Source organism: Ostrea edulis, chromosome 5 (genome assembly GCF_947568905.1).
Source record: "Ostrea edulis chromosome 5, xbOstEdul1.1, whole genome shotgun sequence".
NCBI lineage: Eukaryota > Metazoa > Mollusca > Bivalvia > Ostreida > Ostreidae > Ostrea > Ostrea edulis.
In genome coordinates this window covers 46,397,933-46,417,932 of record NC_079168.1, presented here as the reverse complement: position 1 = coordinate 46,417,932, position 20,000 = coordinate 46,397,933, and the positions used below count along the sequence as shown (strand labels likewise).

At 35.1% G+C, this 20,000-nt stretch overlaps 1 protein-coding gene across 1 annotated transcript in view; it reads right to left on the bottom strand.

Annotated features, from left to right (window-relative positions):
- Positions 1-20,000, bottom strand: part of LOC125648935 (leukocyte tyrosine kinase receptor-like) — a 247,458-nt gene that overhangs the window by 147,016 nt on the left and 80,442 nt on the right. The window contains exons 9-11 of the mRNA XM_056164604.1: positions 12,762-12,889; positions 5,236-5,414; positions 1,094-1,200 (exon numbers count right to left, since the gene is read on the bottom strand). Coding sequence (XP_056020579.1) covers positions 1,094-1,200; positions 5,236-5,414; positions 12,762-12,889 — 414 coding nt within the window. The remainder of the gene's footprint in view (positions 1-1,093; positions 1,201-5,235; positions 5,415-12,761; positions 12,890-20,000) is intronic.

The window sequence follows — 20,000 nt, the reverse complement described above, 5'->3', positions numbered from 1 at the left end:
AAAAGATGTTTTTGAGACAATTAAGTACGTTTTAGTTTAAACTTAACGTTTGTCATTTGAATTGAGTACTTAAATATGGAGAAACCATCAGTGTTTCTTTTCTCTGGAAAGTTTGTCAGGGCTAGTGGATGTAAGGTCAGGTCTAGTAAATATCATTTGAAGTAGCCCGACTGGTCTAGTGCTCAAGAAAGTAAATGTCAAACCCTGACACTATATGCCAAGTTTGGACCCACACTGGAATCAAAACCTCTACCCTGGGGATCATGAAATTTACAATTTTGGTAGAGGCTTTCCTGCTCTACATCACTATACAGTTAGTTTTTCTTACAGATGTGCAGTTGTCTCAATACTCCATGTAAATTCCAAATACATGTACATTACCAATAACAAAGAAATGACTTAAAACAAGTTGTGTTTGTGAAGCTCTGTATGGCAGTAAGGTAATCATAGCACTCAAACAAAGGTCTTGTTATAAGGAATGTGAAAGCTCTATCACTAACCATTCAAAAGCTATGACCATGGGTAAAGTTTTTCAAACAAAGGTCATACTTCAAGATAAAGGTCATATGGTCAAAAACTACCAAAATAAAGGTCTTGTCACAAGATTGATTGATCGATTGTTTTGGTGTTTTCCGCCACACTCAACAATTTTTCAGTTATCTGGTGGCGCCCAGTTTTTATTGGTGGAAGAGAGAACCCTAGATACAATGTACCTTGGAAGAGATCACCGACCTTCCGAAAGTAAACTGGGAAACTCTCTCACTTAAGGGTGTGAGCGGGATTCCAACCCGCCCCGACCAGTAGTGAGAGGCCGTGTGATTCTTGTCACAAGAAATAAACGTGAAACATAAACCTTATCACCATCCATTCAAAAGTTAGGGCCAAGGTTAAAAGTTTTGCAGACAAACAGGCAGACAGACCAAAAACGTAGTTTGTAGAAATCTCGTTGATAGGTTATGTCCCGGAATCTTTTATTTTCGGAGAATAAAACTATCAACTTGTTAATATTAATTGTGTTAGTTTGAAGGCATACCATTTTTATGAATTCTATATAGAAGAGGCAAGCAACATAAGGTAAATGTTAAGTGACTACCTTTGGTGGTAACTTGGCTGAAACATTCTGGGCTTAATGATAAATCATCTATGGCTATGTCTCCTTTATGTGTCAGTCCACGAAAAGCTTTCATCTGTATAAAATACCTAGGAAATAGAATCATAACGTCACCCACTTAAAATTGTGTCAGTAATAAACCTTTCATGTTTCTTTGGATTTCATTTCTCGATAAATTACTGTGACATAAATCACTTATAGAACCAAAAGGCCCATGGCCTACATTGCTCATTTGAACCAGTGTTTATGCTAACTTTGAATCCAAGGGTCATTATAACCCTTTCAATTAAATTTGGGGGAGAGGGATTTAAAATAAAATTTAAAGGTAAGAAATTACTTTTCATAACTGAAATGAGGTTCCTTTTGGATTTTGTGCAAACAGAGAAAATGGTAAATCATAGAATCAAAAAGAAAATTTATTTAGAAATAACATAAAAAGTAAAGATGTTTGAAAAACACAAAGTAATCACACTTCCACACACACATTTCCACTAAGAAAGAAAATAAAGTTTGATATAATACACCAGGCAATATTAACAATAAATTATAGAAATAACTTTCCACACAATTCAATGGTCAATATAACAAATGATATTAACTCAAGCTGAAAATGTAATCGTTAATACAGTATTACAAAACTGTCCAAAAAGTAACTACTTCTATTAACTACAGAAAAAGCTTAAACAGTAGTAAATAACTTGTAATTACATATTTTCTCATATTCCTTTCTGATAAAATGTCAATCATGGTAGCTCCACCTTCATAGTGCTTATTAAAATCAATGGCTCAAAGTAGAAAAATTGTATTGATTTCCACTTAGTATAGGTTAATTTAATCAATAACCGAAGAAAATATGTATGTTGCCAAATTTTTAAAGACATCAGACATACAAAAACAAAAGTTTATATCAACATCAGAAAATCTCACATTTTCAATAAATAGCATAATAAAATTAATACATAAAAACTGGTTGAAATGACAAAATTTCTAATTTCAACAGCTTCAAAAAAACTGCTGCTTTATAAATATATATGAATTGATTGTGGATATCAAGGAAATCATTGTATAATAAATATCCAATAGAGAAATACCAGCATAGGAGTTATTGCCCTTGACAGCATTTTGTAATATAGATAATTGATTGTTTATAGAAAATATAAAACTTTTTGATATCAAACTGTTTAACAGATTTTTTTTTGTTTGCAATACCCAGTGAATAAAATTCCCCCAAAAGATATATTTCTATCATGCACAAAATTTTGCAAAAACCTATGACATCACACGAGGGTGGAATTACTTTAAATTCATAAATCTTGAATTCAAACTTTGGCTACTTGATATCATTAATAAACAGCACATCTCTCTGGCATAACTGGACCTTCATACATGCAGTATTGACAGCTCCTCTGATCCCGGTCCCGTACTCAGGTTTCCCACTGGAAACCATATATGTGTTGAAGTCGGCATTATACAGTTTCAACACTGGGCCCACAAGGAAGAACACCCATGAACACCTCGGTCTCACATGTGCTGTGACCCTACAGACTCCTAAACCCACGCTGAATACCTTCCTAACACTGGGGGGTACTGCCTAGTATGGCCCAGGTACGAGGGCTGTTCAATATGTAATCTGTATTGTACGATATCTCAAAAGCATTCAACTCAAATAGTGAAATGAACCTTACATCCCTTAAAAGTATTCTCCACGGTTTGAAATACATAATTTCAATCTCGGAATCCATTTCTGAAATGCGTCAAGGTATACACTGATTTAGGTAGACCTCTGAGGCACTGACTGATGGCTGAGCCAAGGACTTGTCGGGAATTGTAACGACAACCAGATAAGAACTTTTCAAGTTTTGGAAAAAGGAAAAAGTCACATGGGGCTAGATCTGGAGAGTATGGTGGGTGTGGCAAGACGGTAACTTTGTCCAATTGCTTCACAAGCTCAGATGTATGTGATGGAGCATTATCATGAAGTAGACGAACATGCCTAAATCCTGACACAGGGCGTCGTTTATGATAATATTTCTTGAGCTTTTTTAGTACATCTCAGTAATATTGACCTGTAACACTTTTTGCTCTTCGGAACCGGATTTTGTAAGGCTATACCATCACATGAGAAGAAAATGCAATAAAGAACATTCTTTGTGCTATCTTTTGGCAACTACAGGCCTTCTACCGTGTTTAGTTAGCCATATTTTGTTTCCAATTTTTCTTACTGGTTCGAAATAGTGAACCCATGTTTCGTCACCAGTAACAATGTTTCCAAATTGTCTTTCATATGAATTTGGGAAACATTTTGAGCAATTACTTAGCGGTTTGTACTCGTATCCGTTTTTGGTCATCTGTCAATATATGCGGTATCCATGTGGAAGAAATCTTTCATACTTTCAAAATACGCTTCAAAATGAAATGCACCTGCGATAGCAATAAGCCAACAGCTTTGACAATATCACGAATCGTGTATCTGCCATCACTTTCAATTATTTCCCTGACTTGAGACATTTGCCTTGCCTGTTACAGTCACAGGTCAGCCAGATTTTGCTGCATCTTTGACGGACTCTGTGCCAGTCAGAAATTTCTTTCTCCACCTACGAACTGTCTCATAAGATACCTTATCAGACCCACAAACTTCCACCAATTTAGTAAAAATCTGCATTACCGAATGACCGAGTTTTGTGCGAACTTTTATATAAGTTCTAATTTCTTCAATATTCTCAACCCGTTTCCCAACCATTTTTACAACAGTGGTCAACGACTGACTCTATTGAAATGACAAGTTTAAAACTAAGTGGAGCTGAAGGCTCATGTTTATACCATTGGAAAGGTATTGAAAAGAACTATTCAAGAGTATCATCATCCATGAAATCGTGCAAAGTGTTATCATGCTGTGGTACAATACACATTACATATCGAACAGCCTTCGTATAATCCTACAACCCCTCTGCACTGAAATAGCATTTATTTACACCAAAACCTATACACAAAGCAACTTAGTGAACAACAAAACATAACACACTATACACAAGAAATTTATAACCTGAAACCCGACAAACAAAGCTCAATTTACTGGCTGGAGTAAATCAATGTTCAGTGGTATAAAAGACACACATGACAGGTGGGTGACGTGCCACGCCACATCAAATGTGTAAAAATAGGTGGAGTCTCATGAAAAAGATATTTTCAACATACTTTAAGACACATTAAAGACTCCTTTTCACTTGCTTGTCTGACTATATCATAAAAATTTTCAAGTCATAATAGATGAAGTTTCTAGTTTATAACTCAGTGTATTTTATGTCATTGCTTGATCATCACAATAAAATTCTGAAAAAAATTTCACAAACTTTTGGATCAACCCTTATATGTCAATAAAACCAAACCATTATGAGGCAAGTGCTATTCAACTATCCAAATTAAGCAAGGCCCACTGCAATAGATTCATCATACATGTCATAAAACTTTAAAATCATCAATATCAAAATAGCTTTTATATTACATGTCTGTCAATAAAACATAAACTTAATTATGTAAGTGCTATTCTGTGGACTAGCTGGGACAGTTTGTCTTGAAAAAAAAAAGAAAAAATGTTTCTGCCATATTTTAATGATCTGGATGAACATGCAAACTGACAAAAATTTAAATACATAATTGCCACAAATGCCAAAATTTACTTAGGTGTTGTTTAAAGTATGTCAATGCATTGAATTTGATTTTAGGAATCAAACTTGTCTTTCATTTCCTCAGATTTATATATGTACCTCTCAGTAGCTAAAGCATTGTTGTTATTTCCAAAAGCAGTACTGCTTAGAGGTTACAAAGAACTGATCATATCGACAAGTAAAGCAGTGGTGCTTAGAGGTTACAAAGAACTGATTGTACCGACAGAGAAAGCAGTGGTATTCTTAAAGGTTACAAAAACTTATTGTACCGACAGAGAAAGCAGTGGTGCTTAGAGGTTACGAAGAACTGATTGTACTGACAGAGAAAGTGGTAATAACTGTATATTGGATTGTACCAGATAATGAATACATGAACAACTAATTTTATGTTGAGTTCACTAAATTTCAACACATCTAGATTAAGAAGTAGTTCTTTACTAAAATATCATGACTACTCACGCTCCAAAATTTCTAGGAATCTTTTCAGTGAGAGAGACAGAGGCACACTTCCACTTGTTAGCATTGCCACTGAGATTCAGGATTTCGAAAGTGGAGTTGAACCCCAATCCACATTCGCTGACTAAAGATACACTCAGGCTGCTCACTCGATGACCATAGATATGGTAGTAAAAGATGAGCTGAAAATGAGGATAAAGTACCATTATTATGCGTGTATCTTACAGCATTAACATACCGACAGTGATTAAGGTATCCAAACCACATTACACCGTAGGACACATCCACTGATGTGACTAGTACATTTCTGTTGCCATATTCTCCATGATCATAAAAACATTCTATTAATGGCATGCAATGATTCAAAGAAAAAAATGATAAAAATTTGTAGAAAATATCATATTTTGCCAAAAATAAAATGTTTGGGTGTAAGTGTGATACTTTTACAAACTTTTAGTAATTCTAGATCAAGAGAAAAATGTTAACTAACCCATTTCATTTCTTCAACTCTTCTCAACCAAGTATAATTTGTGCCAAATTTGCTTTAAATTAGCATTGTGGTTCTTGAGATAAAGATTTTCAAAACACAACATCCTTTTAAAAACAAGAGGCCCATGGGCCACATCGCTCACCTGAGTCACCTTGGCCCATATCTGAAGACTTTCCATATATATTTGCATGTAAAACCTTAGTCCCTATTATGGCCCAAACTACCCTTTGCAAACTTGAATCTACACTATGTCAGAAAGCTTTCATGTAAATGTCAACCTCTTTGGCCCAATGGTTCTTGAGAAGAAGATTTTTAAAGTTTTTCCCTATATATTTGTATGTAAAACTTTGATCCCCCCTTGGGGCCCCATCCTATCCCCGGGGGCCATGATTTGAACAAACTTGAATCTGCACTATGTCAGAAAGTTTTCATGTAAAAATCAGCTTTTCTGACTCAGTGGTTCTTGAGAAGAAGATTTTTCCTATATATTTGTATGTAAAACTTTGATCCCCTATAGTGGCCCCATCCAACCCCCGGAGCCCATGATTTGAACAAACTTGAATCTGCATTATGTCAGGAAGCTTTCATGTAAATCTCAGCTTTTCTGGCTTAGTGGTTCTTGAGAGAAGATTTTTAAAGATTTTTTCCTATATATTCCTATGTAAAACTTTGAATCTCCATTGTGGCCCCATCCTACATTCGGGGGTCATGATTTGAACAAATTTGAATCTACACTATGTTATGAAACTTTCACATAAGTTTCAGTTTATCTGGCCCACTGGTTCTTGAGAAGAAGATTTTTAAAAGATGCCAACAAATTTTCACTAATTCTTGATTATCCCCCCTTGGAAAAGAGTGTGGCCCTTCATTTGAACAAACTTGAATCCCCTACACCTAAGGATGCTTTTTGGCGAGTTTGGTTCAAATTGGCCTGGTGGTTCATGAGAAGAAGATGAAAATGTGAAAAGTTTACAGACAGACGGACGCCGGACAAAATGTGATCAGAAAAGCTCACTTGAGCCTTCAGCTCAGGTGAGCTAAAAATCAATTATCTCCCTTTTATATATTTATTCAAATAAAATTGAATCCCTTTAATCCAAAGATATTATATGCCAAGTTTGGTTGAAATCAATACAGTGGCTCTTGGAAGATTTTTAAAATGTAACATCCAATTTTTTCAATGACCGTGATATTGCCCAGATGACCACAATTCGGGTCACAAGCAACTTTAAATCCGATTCTTAACTGTTTCTCCAATATATAGTAATGGCCTGAAACAAAGATTTCTAATATATCTCCCAGTTACCATAGCATTAGCTGATTGACATCAATCAACCTTTTCCCATGGAGATCCAGATTAGATTAGGTCCTCAGTGCCCCTTGCTTGTCATAAGAGGTGACTAATGGGTCGGTCCTTCAGATGAGACCGCAAAAACCGAGGCCCCGTGTCACGACAGGTGTGGCACGATAAAGATTCCTCCCTGCTTAAAGGCTGTAAGTGCCAAGCATAGGCCTAAATTTCGCAGCCCTTCACCGGCAATGGTGATGTCTTCATGCGAGAGAAAAATTCTGGAGAGGGACGTTAAACAATATGCAATCAATCAATCAACCTTTGTGCCTTGTATGGACCGATATCTCTCTACTATAAAGTTATGGCCTACAAATCTGTTTAAAACTAGAGATTCTTTTCATGAAAAACAAATGTCTCCCCAGCTCCCCAAATTGGAAGTGCTCCAAATGAACAAGAGGCCCAGGGGCCTTATAGGTCACCTGAGTATCATGTGTGTAACAACCTTCCAATGTTTGAATTAGGTTTCTGTTTAAATATAAGAATTTTACTTTTGGATGGAAGAAACATTGAATAGCTATGTGGTCAGCCCCGCCTTTGCACCAGAACCCCTGACCCAGGGGCCATAAATTTCAGTTTTGAAAGAAGCATCCTTGATCATCATTATCATACTATTAGTTTGTCTACTTAATACCCAGCAGCAGAGGAGAAGATTTTCAAAGAAATAAAATGCATTTTCACTATATGATCAATAGGGCCCCACCCTAATACCAGAACCCCTGACCCAGGGGCCATGAATTTCACAATTTTGAAAGAGGCATCCTTGCTCATCATAACCATGCTATTGGTTTGTTTACTTAATACCCAAGGACAGAGAAGAAGATTTTCAAAGAAATAATGCATTTTCACTATATGACTTATAGAGCCCCACCCTAGCACCAGAACCCCTGATCCAGGGGCCATGAATTTCACAATTTTTAAAGAGGCATCCTTGCTCATCATTACCATGCTATTAGTTTGTCTACTTAATACCCAGAGACAGAGAAGAAGATTTTCAAAGAATTTCTACATTTTCACTATATGACCAATAGAGCCCCACCCTAACACAAGAACCCCTGCCCCAGGGGCCATGAATTTCACAATTTTGGTAGAGGGCTCAACGCTCATTATAATTATGCCCACAGTTTGGCTTCTTGATGTCCAGGAGTAAAGAAGAAGATTTTTTAAAATTACACTCATTTTGATGGTTTTTGCCCCACCCCTCAGGCCCCAGGGGGGCAGGGACCACGAATTTCACAATTTTTGTTCCCCTCCACCCACAAATGCTATATGCCAAAATTGGTTGAAATTGGTTCAAGGGTTTCAGAGAAGAAGCTGAAAATGTTCAAATGTTAACGCACGACGACGGACAAAAACAGATAGCAATAGGTCACCTGAATGATTCAGGTGACCTAAAAACATCCTCCTCTTAATGTACTGCATAGTATGGAGGAGAAAGCATGAGCAGGAACATAGACATTATGAACTCCAATAAACCACAAAAGAAAAGTGTTCACAAACTATTCTACATTCTCCACCCCTAAGATTCACTATAACTTTAAGGATAACAATTGGATCCTCCTGTCCCTACAATATGCACATCTGCAAATGGCATTGAAGTATTGCACTAAATTTCAAATCTATCGGATATGCTATATAAGAGGAGAAGCATTCACAAGCTATTTTAACATCTTCCACCCTCTTAGATCCACTATAACTTTTAGGGGGGGAAATGGATCCTCCTGTCTCAACAATATGCACGTCTACAAATGGCAAATGAAGCATTGTACAAAGTTTCAAATCTATCAGATTAGCCATATAGGAGAAGTGTTTACAAGCTATTTTACATCCTCCACACCTCTTAGATCCATTATATCCTTTAGGAAAATAATTGGATCCTCCTGTTCCACCAATATGCACATCTACAAATGGTAATGAAGCATTGTAAAAAGTTTCAAGTCTATCCAATTAACCATGTAGGAGGAGAAGCGTTCACAAAATTTTGTCACAAACAGATGGACAGAAACAATGTCTCCCCCTGAAAGAGGGGAGACATAGATATACAAGAGTACTGCAAACGGTAAAACATACACCAGTTGGACCTGTAAGCACATTATGTACTCTGAATTGAAGAAAAAAATTTGGAAAACTGTTTGACCAACTTTTACCCCTAAAGTAGGTCATGGTGCATCAATCCAGCTGAAATGCAAGGTGAACTTATTCCTCCAAGACAAAGCTTGCAACTAAATTTCAGGACAATATCTGTATTCACAACAAAAACAAAGGTTTCTTTACTAAGTGATACTACAACTTTGACCTTGATAAAAAATGGGCATCCTCCAATTGGCATATGGTGTATGTGTACCAAGTTTGACAGTACTAGCAGTTTGGTCTGTATCCTGCCTACACCGCTTCCCTACAGAGTGATAGATGATCTTAAACCTTTGACTTCTGACCTTGAAGAACAAAAGGTGTCCTCCACTTGGCATGAAAAGCATGTGTACCAAGTTGGACGGTCTCGGTCTGTATTCTGCCTACAAGATTTTCCTATTAACAGATACTATGACCTTGACACAAGTTCAGATTTCTGAATTTAAATTTTTTAAACAAATAAATGAAGTACCACTACATGTAAATTTTTCGAAAAATGTCTGACCACAATAAAAACAAGACATGTACATCTTACAAAAGTTTGAGGAATGTCAAGTTAGAGGTGTGGGAGGAGTTCATTATGCAAAGTAGGTACCCTGTTATAGGGACGCCCGCCCATCTGCCACTCATCATACTATAAGCCTGATGCATGTTGTGAAACCCGGCCAAAAATCGGGTTAAATCTAATGGATTTTGGTCTGAAATCTCTAGAAATTACTTGGATGAAGCTTAATTTACTGAAGGAGAATTTCCCAAAGAGATCAAAAACACTAAAACTAATTTATTACAATGAATTGTTTATGTGGTTGTCTTATGTGGGACTAATTTTAGCCTTCACATACATGTCACGACTGTGCATGCTCATTTTCTTCCTTGTATGTGTACATTACATTTCAAGTCAGTAAGGAAAAATGTCGACCAAAACACTACTTATCGTGAGAAAAAACCCAACAGGAGACCATGTCTATCAATATTTGAGTTCGGATTACCTAATCTACCAGGTAAATATGTGATTTTTGGACCAACTACTTCGTAACTGCCAAAGCGTCCCTAGCTTGGCAAGAAAAGATATTGCACCCACGCTGAGCGCGGATCGCATTTCTGTGGATTGTGACCTTGTTTTATAACAAATTGCATTGTATGAATAAATTTTTCTATTTGGGAATCACTTTATGATTAACTAGCCTGGTTGACAACGGATGTGTGAAGTCGACAACAGTTTTATAGGTCTACCTATGCGCTATGACGTCACTCTGTGACGGTGACTCTGATATAAATAGATTGAAGACTTTTGTTGGAGAATCCCCATCTTCAAGTGTTTACAATATTGCGTCATTGAAGGAAGTGCACTATTTTGGTATCAGTGGTGGAAGGATATCCAATCGAGAACACTTCCAGAGAATCAAAGCTGTTATTCAACACATCGAGCCGTGCCATGTCAATGTGCTGATAGGGGGAAATGAACTGGAATCCGCTGACCTAGTTTTTGATGTTAATTCTTCTATTTTTCAATTAGTGGCTTTTCTTACACAAATACAAAACTCCTACCATGTGTGCTCGGTGACAGTGTTGAGTTTATTCCACAGGGTGTATACCAGACATGTAATTGAGCAATTTTTCAATTAAAGAATTGTGATCGCTAACCTGCTTTTAAAGGGACATGGACACGATTTGAGCTGAAAATTTTCAAATTTTATTTTTTGATTTTTAATGTTTAGATTGATTGATTGTTTTGGTGTTTTCCGCCACACTCAAAAAATTTTCAGTTATTTGGTGGCGCCCAGTTTTTACTGGTGGAAGAGAGAACCCAGTTACAATGTACCTGGGAAGAGACCACCAACATTCTGAAAGTAAACTGGGAAACTTTCTCACTTACCGGCGCGAGCGGGATTCGAACCCGCACCAACCAGAGGTGAGAGGCCATGTGATTTGAGCGTGATGCTCTAACCACTCAGCCACGGAGGCCCCTTTTAATGTTTAGAATGCTTAACTAAGGTATTACTAATAATCAGCAAAAATTTGAATGTCAGTAGTCAAGGCACATGAGAGATACAGAGGTCATAAGTCCTTGTTATGTAAACAAGGCTCGTGCCATGTTTTTGTTTACACGGATTAAATAAACTAGTAAAAGTTTTGCTCAAAGCATATTTTTTTCAATTTATAAGGGAATTCTTAACACAATTAAATACTTTCTAGTGTTTGGCACATCTCATTTTGTTTCAAACACGCTAATTTTTTTTTTATTAAACAGTCTAACGGAAACAAAAACATGGCACGAGCCTTGCTTACATAACAAAGAATTGCGAGTGCAGTATCTCACTTATAACACAACAATTGATATTGAAATTTTGGTTGATCTTTAGAAATACTTTAGTTAAACATTGTAAACAATAAAAATGGAAAAATTAAATTTGAAAATTTTCAGCTCAAATCATGTCCATGCCCCTTTAAGAGAACATTGAATGGCACATGACATTAAGTTTTGGAAGTTAAGAGGTTTCACGAACAGCAGAGAAACAATTTTGTGTGATGGAGATCATTAAATGAGGACACCACAAACTCCTGCGAGAGATCCAGGGTGTTTTCTTACAGCATTGTTAATATTTATTCCTTATGATAGTTAGCTATGAAGACAGAGGCTTCTATCTTAATGTTTAGTAGTTTATCTTTATATCAAGTAGGCACGTATATGCCATCCTTTTAAAATACACATATATGTATATAAATATATATGTAAGTATGATATTATATACATTTTGATATTCTTTTACCACAACGATGGCATAAGTGTATATTCCTTGTGAACCATATTACAGCCTAGATAATTTATGACATTTTCTAGTTCCTTACATTGGTACCGAAGAGGGCCAGTTATGTAAATTTATCATTCTCCATGAAGTAACTATTCTTATAAATTTTACAGGTTCTCCATGAGGTAACTATTCCTATAATAAATTTTACTGGTATCAGTTTTATTTATCAGTAGGGAAACACTGCTATCATGCATGGGTACTTGAATCCTGCTTAATAAATGACCTAATAAAAACAAAAACCTTCCATGAAGAAATGGTAAAGTCTAATGGTTAGACACTCATTTCTTTTACAAATTGCACAAAGCTAGGTTCTTGATATCTTGTAAATACAGCTAGGTTAATATCTCTGTTTCTGAAGTCTGAGCAACCTCTGAAACTAAAGGCTCATAGCAGAAGGAAAAATAAGTAAAATTGGTTCATAATCTTTTACATTCAGCAGCTACAGCTCCTGTTAGGTCCTTTACGACAGACAAATCATATATATGTAACACTAAAAGTGTATGAAACACTGAGCAAACCCGATGACAAACACAAGGCAAGCAATAAAAATGGTTTCACCACAAGGGATTATACAACCTGATTAGCATCAGAACCAAATGTAAAACAGCTATGTTTTAAGTTTAAACATACCGATTTTACTATGCTCAATAGTATTAAACAAAAGGAATCACAATTCTTAAAAGGATTCAGAATTACAACATTACAAATAACACGCAAACAAGTATAGCTTTCTCTATAGCTCGATCACCTGACATGACCCATGCATTGCTGATGAAGAATCCCAGACTGCAGCAACAGGGGCTGGAAAGATTGGACTCTGAAGAATGGCAGCATCTAAATGTTTACCATGGTCCATCTCTACATACAAATAGTGTCCTGAAAAATAAGCAATATTCTCTCTGCAAAAAGAACACACAAGACGCCTGTTGGCCTTAACAGTCACCCAAGTACCACACAATGAGAAACTAAAACTAGTGTTGCTTGTTGCTGATGCAACAAGTGGATCTTCTCTTTGAGAACTCACTCAAGTCATTGCACTCATTAACCTTATTTATATACCCTTGAAATGAATTTATAAGAACTCTTTTCCTCAAGATCTTCCAAAAGATATGCCATTTTTAAGAGCACTTTTTAAACTTCAATGTTTTGCACTCTGTCCATTGACCTTAAACCATTTAGATGACCATTCATGAATTGCTGTAAATTCATCATATTATATTTACATTCACTGAATCTCTTTTGAAATTGACATTGCTTTCATCATAGACAATGAATACAAGGCGGATTGCTCCTACTCAAATATCCCCCCACCCCCCATAATTTATAGAAACCCTCTCGGAAAGGAAGGTGATTTATTGATCTGTATTTTAGTAAGTCAAAAGAGTTACATCATAGTGGCATCACAGAACGTATCAGAAATGCATGAAACAGGTACACATGGCATGTAATGAGTCCTACTTGGAAGTGGCTTCCTTCATTTAATAGAGGCCTTCATCATCAATTAAAAATTACAATGTGCTAAATTTAGTTGTATTATGATGCTCTGGAGCCAAAAATATTTTTAAAGAAACAATGCATTTTCACTGTATGGCCCAAATAGCCCCGTCTTATCACCTGAACCCCTGACCCAGGATATCACGAGTCACAAATTTCACAATATCAGTGGAGACATCAAACCTCAACACTACTAGCTGCGTAATGAGTTTGGTTATCTAAAGTGAGGAGTCAAGGGAGAAATTTTTTAAGAAATAATGCATTTTCACAGTACGAGTCGCAAAATGGTTAATATCGCATGAAATCAATAGAAATTGCATTCATTCCTCATAATGATTTAAACGACCTTCACGCCTATCCGTCTGCAAGACCGACAAGCAATCAGAAGGATCAATAAATTTAGAACATATTCTGTCCATTATACTAGGAAAAAATCAGGTTTCGTTTATAAAAAAAAAAAAAACCCCAATTTTACCCATGATAAACCAGGTTAAAAAAGTAGAATTTAAAATGAATCAATAGAAATAACTTCCAATCTCAGTGTGAGAATGATTCCATACAAGTTTTATAACCTTCACTTTTGAGTATGAGTACGATTTAGAGTACAGAGTTTTGAGTTTGAGAATGAAAATGTGCTCCAAAAGACTGATAACCTCCAGGCCTGTTTTATGAATGAGTTAGGAGGCCCCTGCATCCTCACATGCCCACCTTTTACATGTCATAGATGATGCTGTCTGTAATAACACTAATGTGAGGAGAAAAATATCAAAGAAAACAATTCAGGATGACAACTCTTGATCTTTATGATGATTTATCACTTTCTAATATTTCTGAATTGATTAAAATCAAAAATTATCATAATTTGCATTTTAAAATTATTCAATGAAGTAAACAGTAAGTCAAACCATATAACACCACAAAAACATCAACAAGGTTTGAAAATCATGATTTTTATTTTGAATTGCAGATTCACTTGAAACTTACGCAACTTTCTAATTTTTATAATTTTCGACCAACTTCCCTCTACTGTTCCTATAGACTGTTATGGTAGGCAGTTGGAAGGTTCTACTCTCCTAGAATATTGTTTATTTGCTGTTCCCCAATACCAGAACTCAGCCTAGATAAACATTTGGAAACACGATAGATTCTCCGTCTCTCATTTAAAAACGGCAGCTAAAAGGCATCAAATTTCTAAATAAAACTTTAATGTATAGCAAACCCCTGCCAATTGTTTTTCCAAGGGGTTCTGAAAATGCCTTTAAAGGCCTTTCCAGCTGTCAGACTTCTCTAAGTTGTTCTATGCTAGAACAGGATAAAACATATTAGCTGAAATTTTTCATCTGAAATGCAAGGAAGACTAACAAAATTAATTGAACCCTCATCTAATAACAGTTGTTGATATCTATATGATATTGGTAAAGTATTACATTCTTTATTTTCAACAACCCATTTACTACTTTATAATTGCTATGTTACAATGAAATGTGCACATAACAAGGATTTGCATACCCAAAAGTGATGACATAAGCAAACTTGCAATCTTGGGGGGGGGGGGGGAGATATTTTGAAACAAACATAATGTCAAATTATAAGATTTACTTATAAGGTTAGTATGAATTTGACATGTTTCAAAATAATGAAAATGTTGGAAAATTAAAATGAATTATATGTTAGAATTTCAACTGGTGTGCATGGTGTCATCTTCAAATAAGGTATGAAGTGATCAAGACACTAAGATTTGCTAGAGTAACAGTTTACATGAACTAGTCTACGAGAGTGGACATGGAGTCCCGGTCCCGGTCTAAGGTGACATGGGCTTCCTTGATATTCCTCTTTAAATTTTGGCATGTGTCTTCAAAGTCTTTTTAATGCATGTATATGGAATGGGTACCTTTACCTGTACCATCAATCAACATGATAAGTTACTATGATATTGAAACAATGCGGGCAATCCCCTATAGGGTTTAAATGCAAAATAAATAATTTTTAATTGAAAATGATTATTAACGATTTTCAAATTAGATTCCTTTATCATTTTATTATTAAATTACAGGTACATGTAATGGTTTAACATGCTACATTGTATATGCACTGTAATGTAAATTTGTATAACTAAACGCTACTATGAGTCCTTGAATAAATCAAGGTTTCAAAACATACAGGTACAAACTAAATTCCTCTACAACCATTCATTCCCAACATTACCTATGCTCTAAATAATCGGGGGGGGGAAAAAACAATGTTACATTGTATACTATTGAAATTGGACCTAGCCTTAAATGACATAATTCTATTTTTCTTTTTCTTTAAAAGTGTGAAGTTGTTTTTTATTGAATTACATTTCACAAATGTACCGTATATACATGTACTCGCATGTAACTTGACCCTCATGTAAGTCAGTAACACCAACTGGTGTAAATCTAATACAATTTTTAAGTATACATGCTGCGATCTAATACGGGAATAAATAATGATTCAGGTTTTTTTTAATTCATCCAATCATGATTGATAACACTGTTGGTTCCCTGTGTCTAAAATATTTTTCATGGACAAACTTAGGGGATGTGCGTACTTTTTGGGTGTTTCCTCTGAACTTACGAAATACATGTTGTAGCACTTGTAAGTTTAAAATCTTTTGAGGCATACCTGCTGATTTTAAAAAGATTTATTTTAAGTTCTGTTGCAATTTCAACCAGACACATCTAATAACGAAGACTAAAAAAAAAAGATACATCATACATTCATCTTTTGGGGGAGGGGGAGACTCTTTAAGCGCTCTTACATAAATAATAGTCTTATCAATGTTTTGTTTTTTTTTAAGTGGGTAATTCAAATTTAATTGTTTCCTAATTTTGTTTCCATCTTTAAAAATTTCAAATTACATTACAATTTCTGTGAGTTTCTTTGGAAATAGTTGAAAATATCTAAAATATTAGCAGCCAATTGATGCTTTTCATCAAAATTATCTTGTAGTTATGAATGAAATAGGATGTAACTAAAGATGAACAAACTGGATGCTGCCTTAGCAGATCACAAAGAATTCAAGAGATGAAGCGAATGACCAGTAACAAAGGAACAGGAACTTTACAGTTCCATAAAGGATTTGTAAATTAATCACGGTGAAAGGAAATACTGTTGACAACATACTAGCTCTACACATCAAAGATACATAAAAGAAAATTCCAATAATTAATAATATAACAGACATGTTTATAAACTTCAAATGGCCATCTCACCTTTAGCACTTTTATCAACAATACATTTATGAAAGTCTACAATTACCCTATATTGTATTAAACGACCACCTGTCTGACGCGACCAACGACCATGATTTTTACAACCTTTTCTTGAAATTTCACAACATTTTACCTTTATCTAACGACTGTACATTTTTTAATTACAACGCGATTCCTACTTTCGATTTCGGTTGAGCATGACTATTCTGAGAATTATCAACCTTAACACTTTTGTTTTAAAATGCACAGGTAATAGTTCGGCAGTGATATTGTTTAGTCAGCCCTCTGAATCAATTATTATACCCAAGCTGTCAACATTCAGGGTCATGTGTGGTTAAAATGAATAAAACCCAGAGTTCAAAATCAACTTAGGATAAGGGAATCAAGCCGGTGTTCGAAGGTGTGAATTTCAACAAACTTTAGGAAGTGTGAGGTAGATTGGAAATGTTATAACATTATGTTCTAAAGGGTGAAAAATTTGCCTGATTGTGATATAAATCAGGTAAATATTGCACTTGGGACTGAAATTTTAAATGGAGTATTCGCCTGTACGAGATACCCGAAGTTTCCAAAGAATCATGACCGGGATAAGCGGCTCACTTCAACATATTCCGAGTGTTTGACACATCCGAGTTCAAGAATGTAGCCTGCATTAGTTCAAAACTTAAAAGATTTGCTGTGCACAATTAATATTGTGGTTCATCTAATGTCTTTCAAATTAAATAGCACATTCCCAGCATTATTGTACAAACAGAGACACAACACCTCATCACTTGCTCTCTTCTCACCAGACAAGCATTGCATTGTTTTAAAGTTACAAATAAGCTATACATATATACTTTTTACAAAAAATATTAAAGTTTAAGAAAATTTGCATGCATTTCATGAATGAATTTAAATCCTATGTAATATGAAATACATGCAAAATTTTATCATTCTTAAACAGATTAAATGTATTTTGATAAATGATAAATCTTAATACAACACATTGTAATTTGGATTTTTAGCTAGTGTAATATCAATTTTATTTTCCAACTATTAAAACCATACTTGATATTTCAAATACACGTAGTTATTATCGCCATTGTACAAACTATTTCTGAATATTATTTGCGAAATGCAATTACTGCAGAAAATAAGCATACTAAGATTAATGATTAAGATTAAGCTTATACTAAGCACATTAAGAGTCCACCTGCCATATGTGACCTTTTTTCCATTCTCCATTGGATGGTCTCTTAATACAGGTTTGACTGTACATGTACAGTTATTTTCTCCATTGTACAAAGTATTTCTGTAAATCATTTGCAAAATTTATGCATTTACTGCGGAAAATAGGCAACCTGTATTAAGAGACCACCTGTCATATGTGACCTTTTTTCCATTCTCCATTGGATGGTCTCTTAATACAGGTTTGACTGTACATGTACAGTTATTTTCTCCATTGTACAAAGTATTTCTGTAAATCATTTGCGAATTTTTATGCATTTACTGCGGAATATTAATAGACCACCTGTCATATATGACCTTTTTTCCATTCTCTATTGGATGGTCTCTTAATAAAGGTTTGACCCTGAATACTGATCCTGATTCAATTCTTGTATCATAGCATTAGCAGACTGAACATACACTTACTATAAAAAAGATCAAATGCAAATTATTATGAATTATTTCTTTGAAGGTATGAACTTGACACTAAAACAAGTGTAGTTTACTCATTTATTCAATACTCAATGGTATCATTAGAGGTCTTGTAAAGAAAATGTAGCTCACACACAAAAAAGGATTTGTAATTAAGACCTGAAGAAAATTCATAAATAAATCATTCTTATCCAATGATCCAAATAGATTTCAAAGGCTATTAAATCTTAATGTAAGACCATACAATTCTGAGTGTTTCGTAAAGCCTACCATGGCATAATTCTTTATGGGAAGTTAATTATTTTCAAACATAAAAGATAAATGAACTGTGAAGGGGAAAAACTAAAATACATAAAGCAAGCAGCTCATGGGCCACATTGTTCACCTGAGCACAACTTGTAAAGCTTTATAAATTGCATTTTTTAAAACTCAGACAACTAGATGCAAAAAAGGAAATAAATTAAGTCCTTTGCTGTTTTCAAGTTCCAAATAACATACCATGCCAAAAATGCAGAGAGATATCACTATAAGGGTTAACAATGAAATCAAATATAATTTGCTTTTGCTAAAAACAAATGTCTCCCCCAGCTCCCCAAATTAAAAGTGCTCAAAATTACAACTCCTCCCTTCCCCTTAATGCACTGCTTAGTATGGAGGAGAAAGCATGAGCAAAAACATGGACACTATGAAATGCACTTGATGTGCTATGCATACAGGAAAAAGATATAATGACTATTATGCTGAAGTACCAGCAGGAAAGTAAACATACTATTGTACATGAAAAACAAGATGCCCATGCACACACCTTATCAGTCACCCGAGTATTAGTTAAAAGCATCATTAGTCCCATGGGCTAAAAATCTAGAAACTAGATGTGTCGGCACAACACGAATGCCCCCGCATGCATTAAATTCAAATGTAGGAAATCCATCGAAATGTAGAGATGAATATGGTATTCATATTGTATATTACACATATTTACTAGTACAATAGAGAACTCAACAACAATCTTTTATATGTTTTAACACCCATAAGAAATACATTAATTTTTCAACGTTAAATGGGCACAACTCCATAAAAAATCAACGAACCAAAACAAATTCAAACTCGATCTGTAACTCTTCAATATACACCTGCATACAAAAAAAAAAATGAATTCAATATCTCAAGGCATTTAGGGAAAAAGTCCAGAAAACTAGTCCCAACAGTAATTTTTCTAAGTTAAAGGGGCACAACAGTACTCCATCAGAAATCAATGAGCCGGAACAAAACTCGCACTTAATTTGTAACATCAATATACATCTGCAGACAAAAAATCAGTTCAATATCTCAAGGCGTTTTAAGAAAAAAAGTCAGGAAAACTAAGCACAACAGTAATTTATCTAAGTTAAAGGAATACAACTCCATTAACAAGAGTACCACCAACGGTACATGAAAAGCTAATATAAGGCATTTTTCTTACACCATGATTTGTAGAACTTGGCTTCAAGTAGTATCAGCAATCATCATAGTGTGACATACTTTCTTTGCATCGTAAAAACAGACAAATCATGCACTCTCTATGCCAGACCTGTGATTTTTCCATCGGAAGACAAAATCTCCCGAATTTGAGCCCT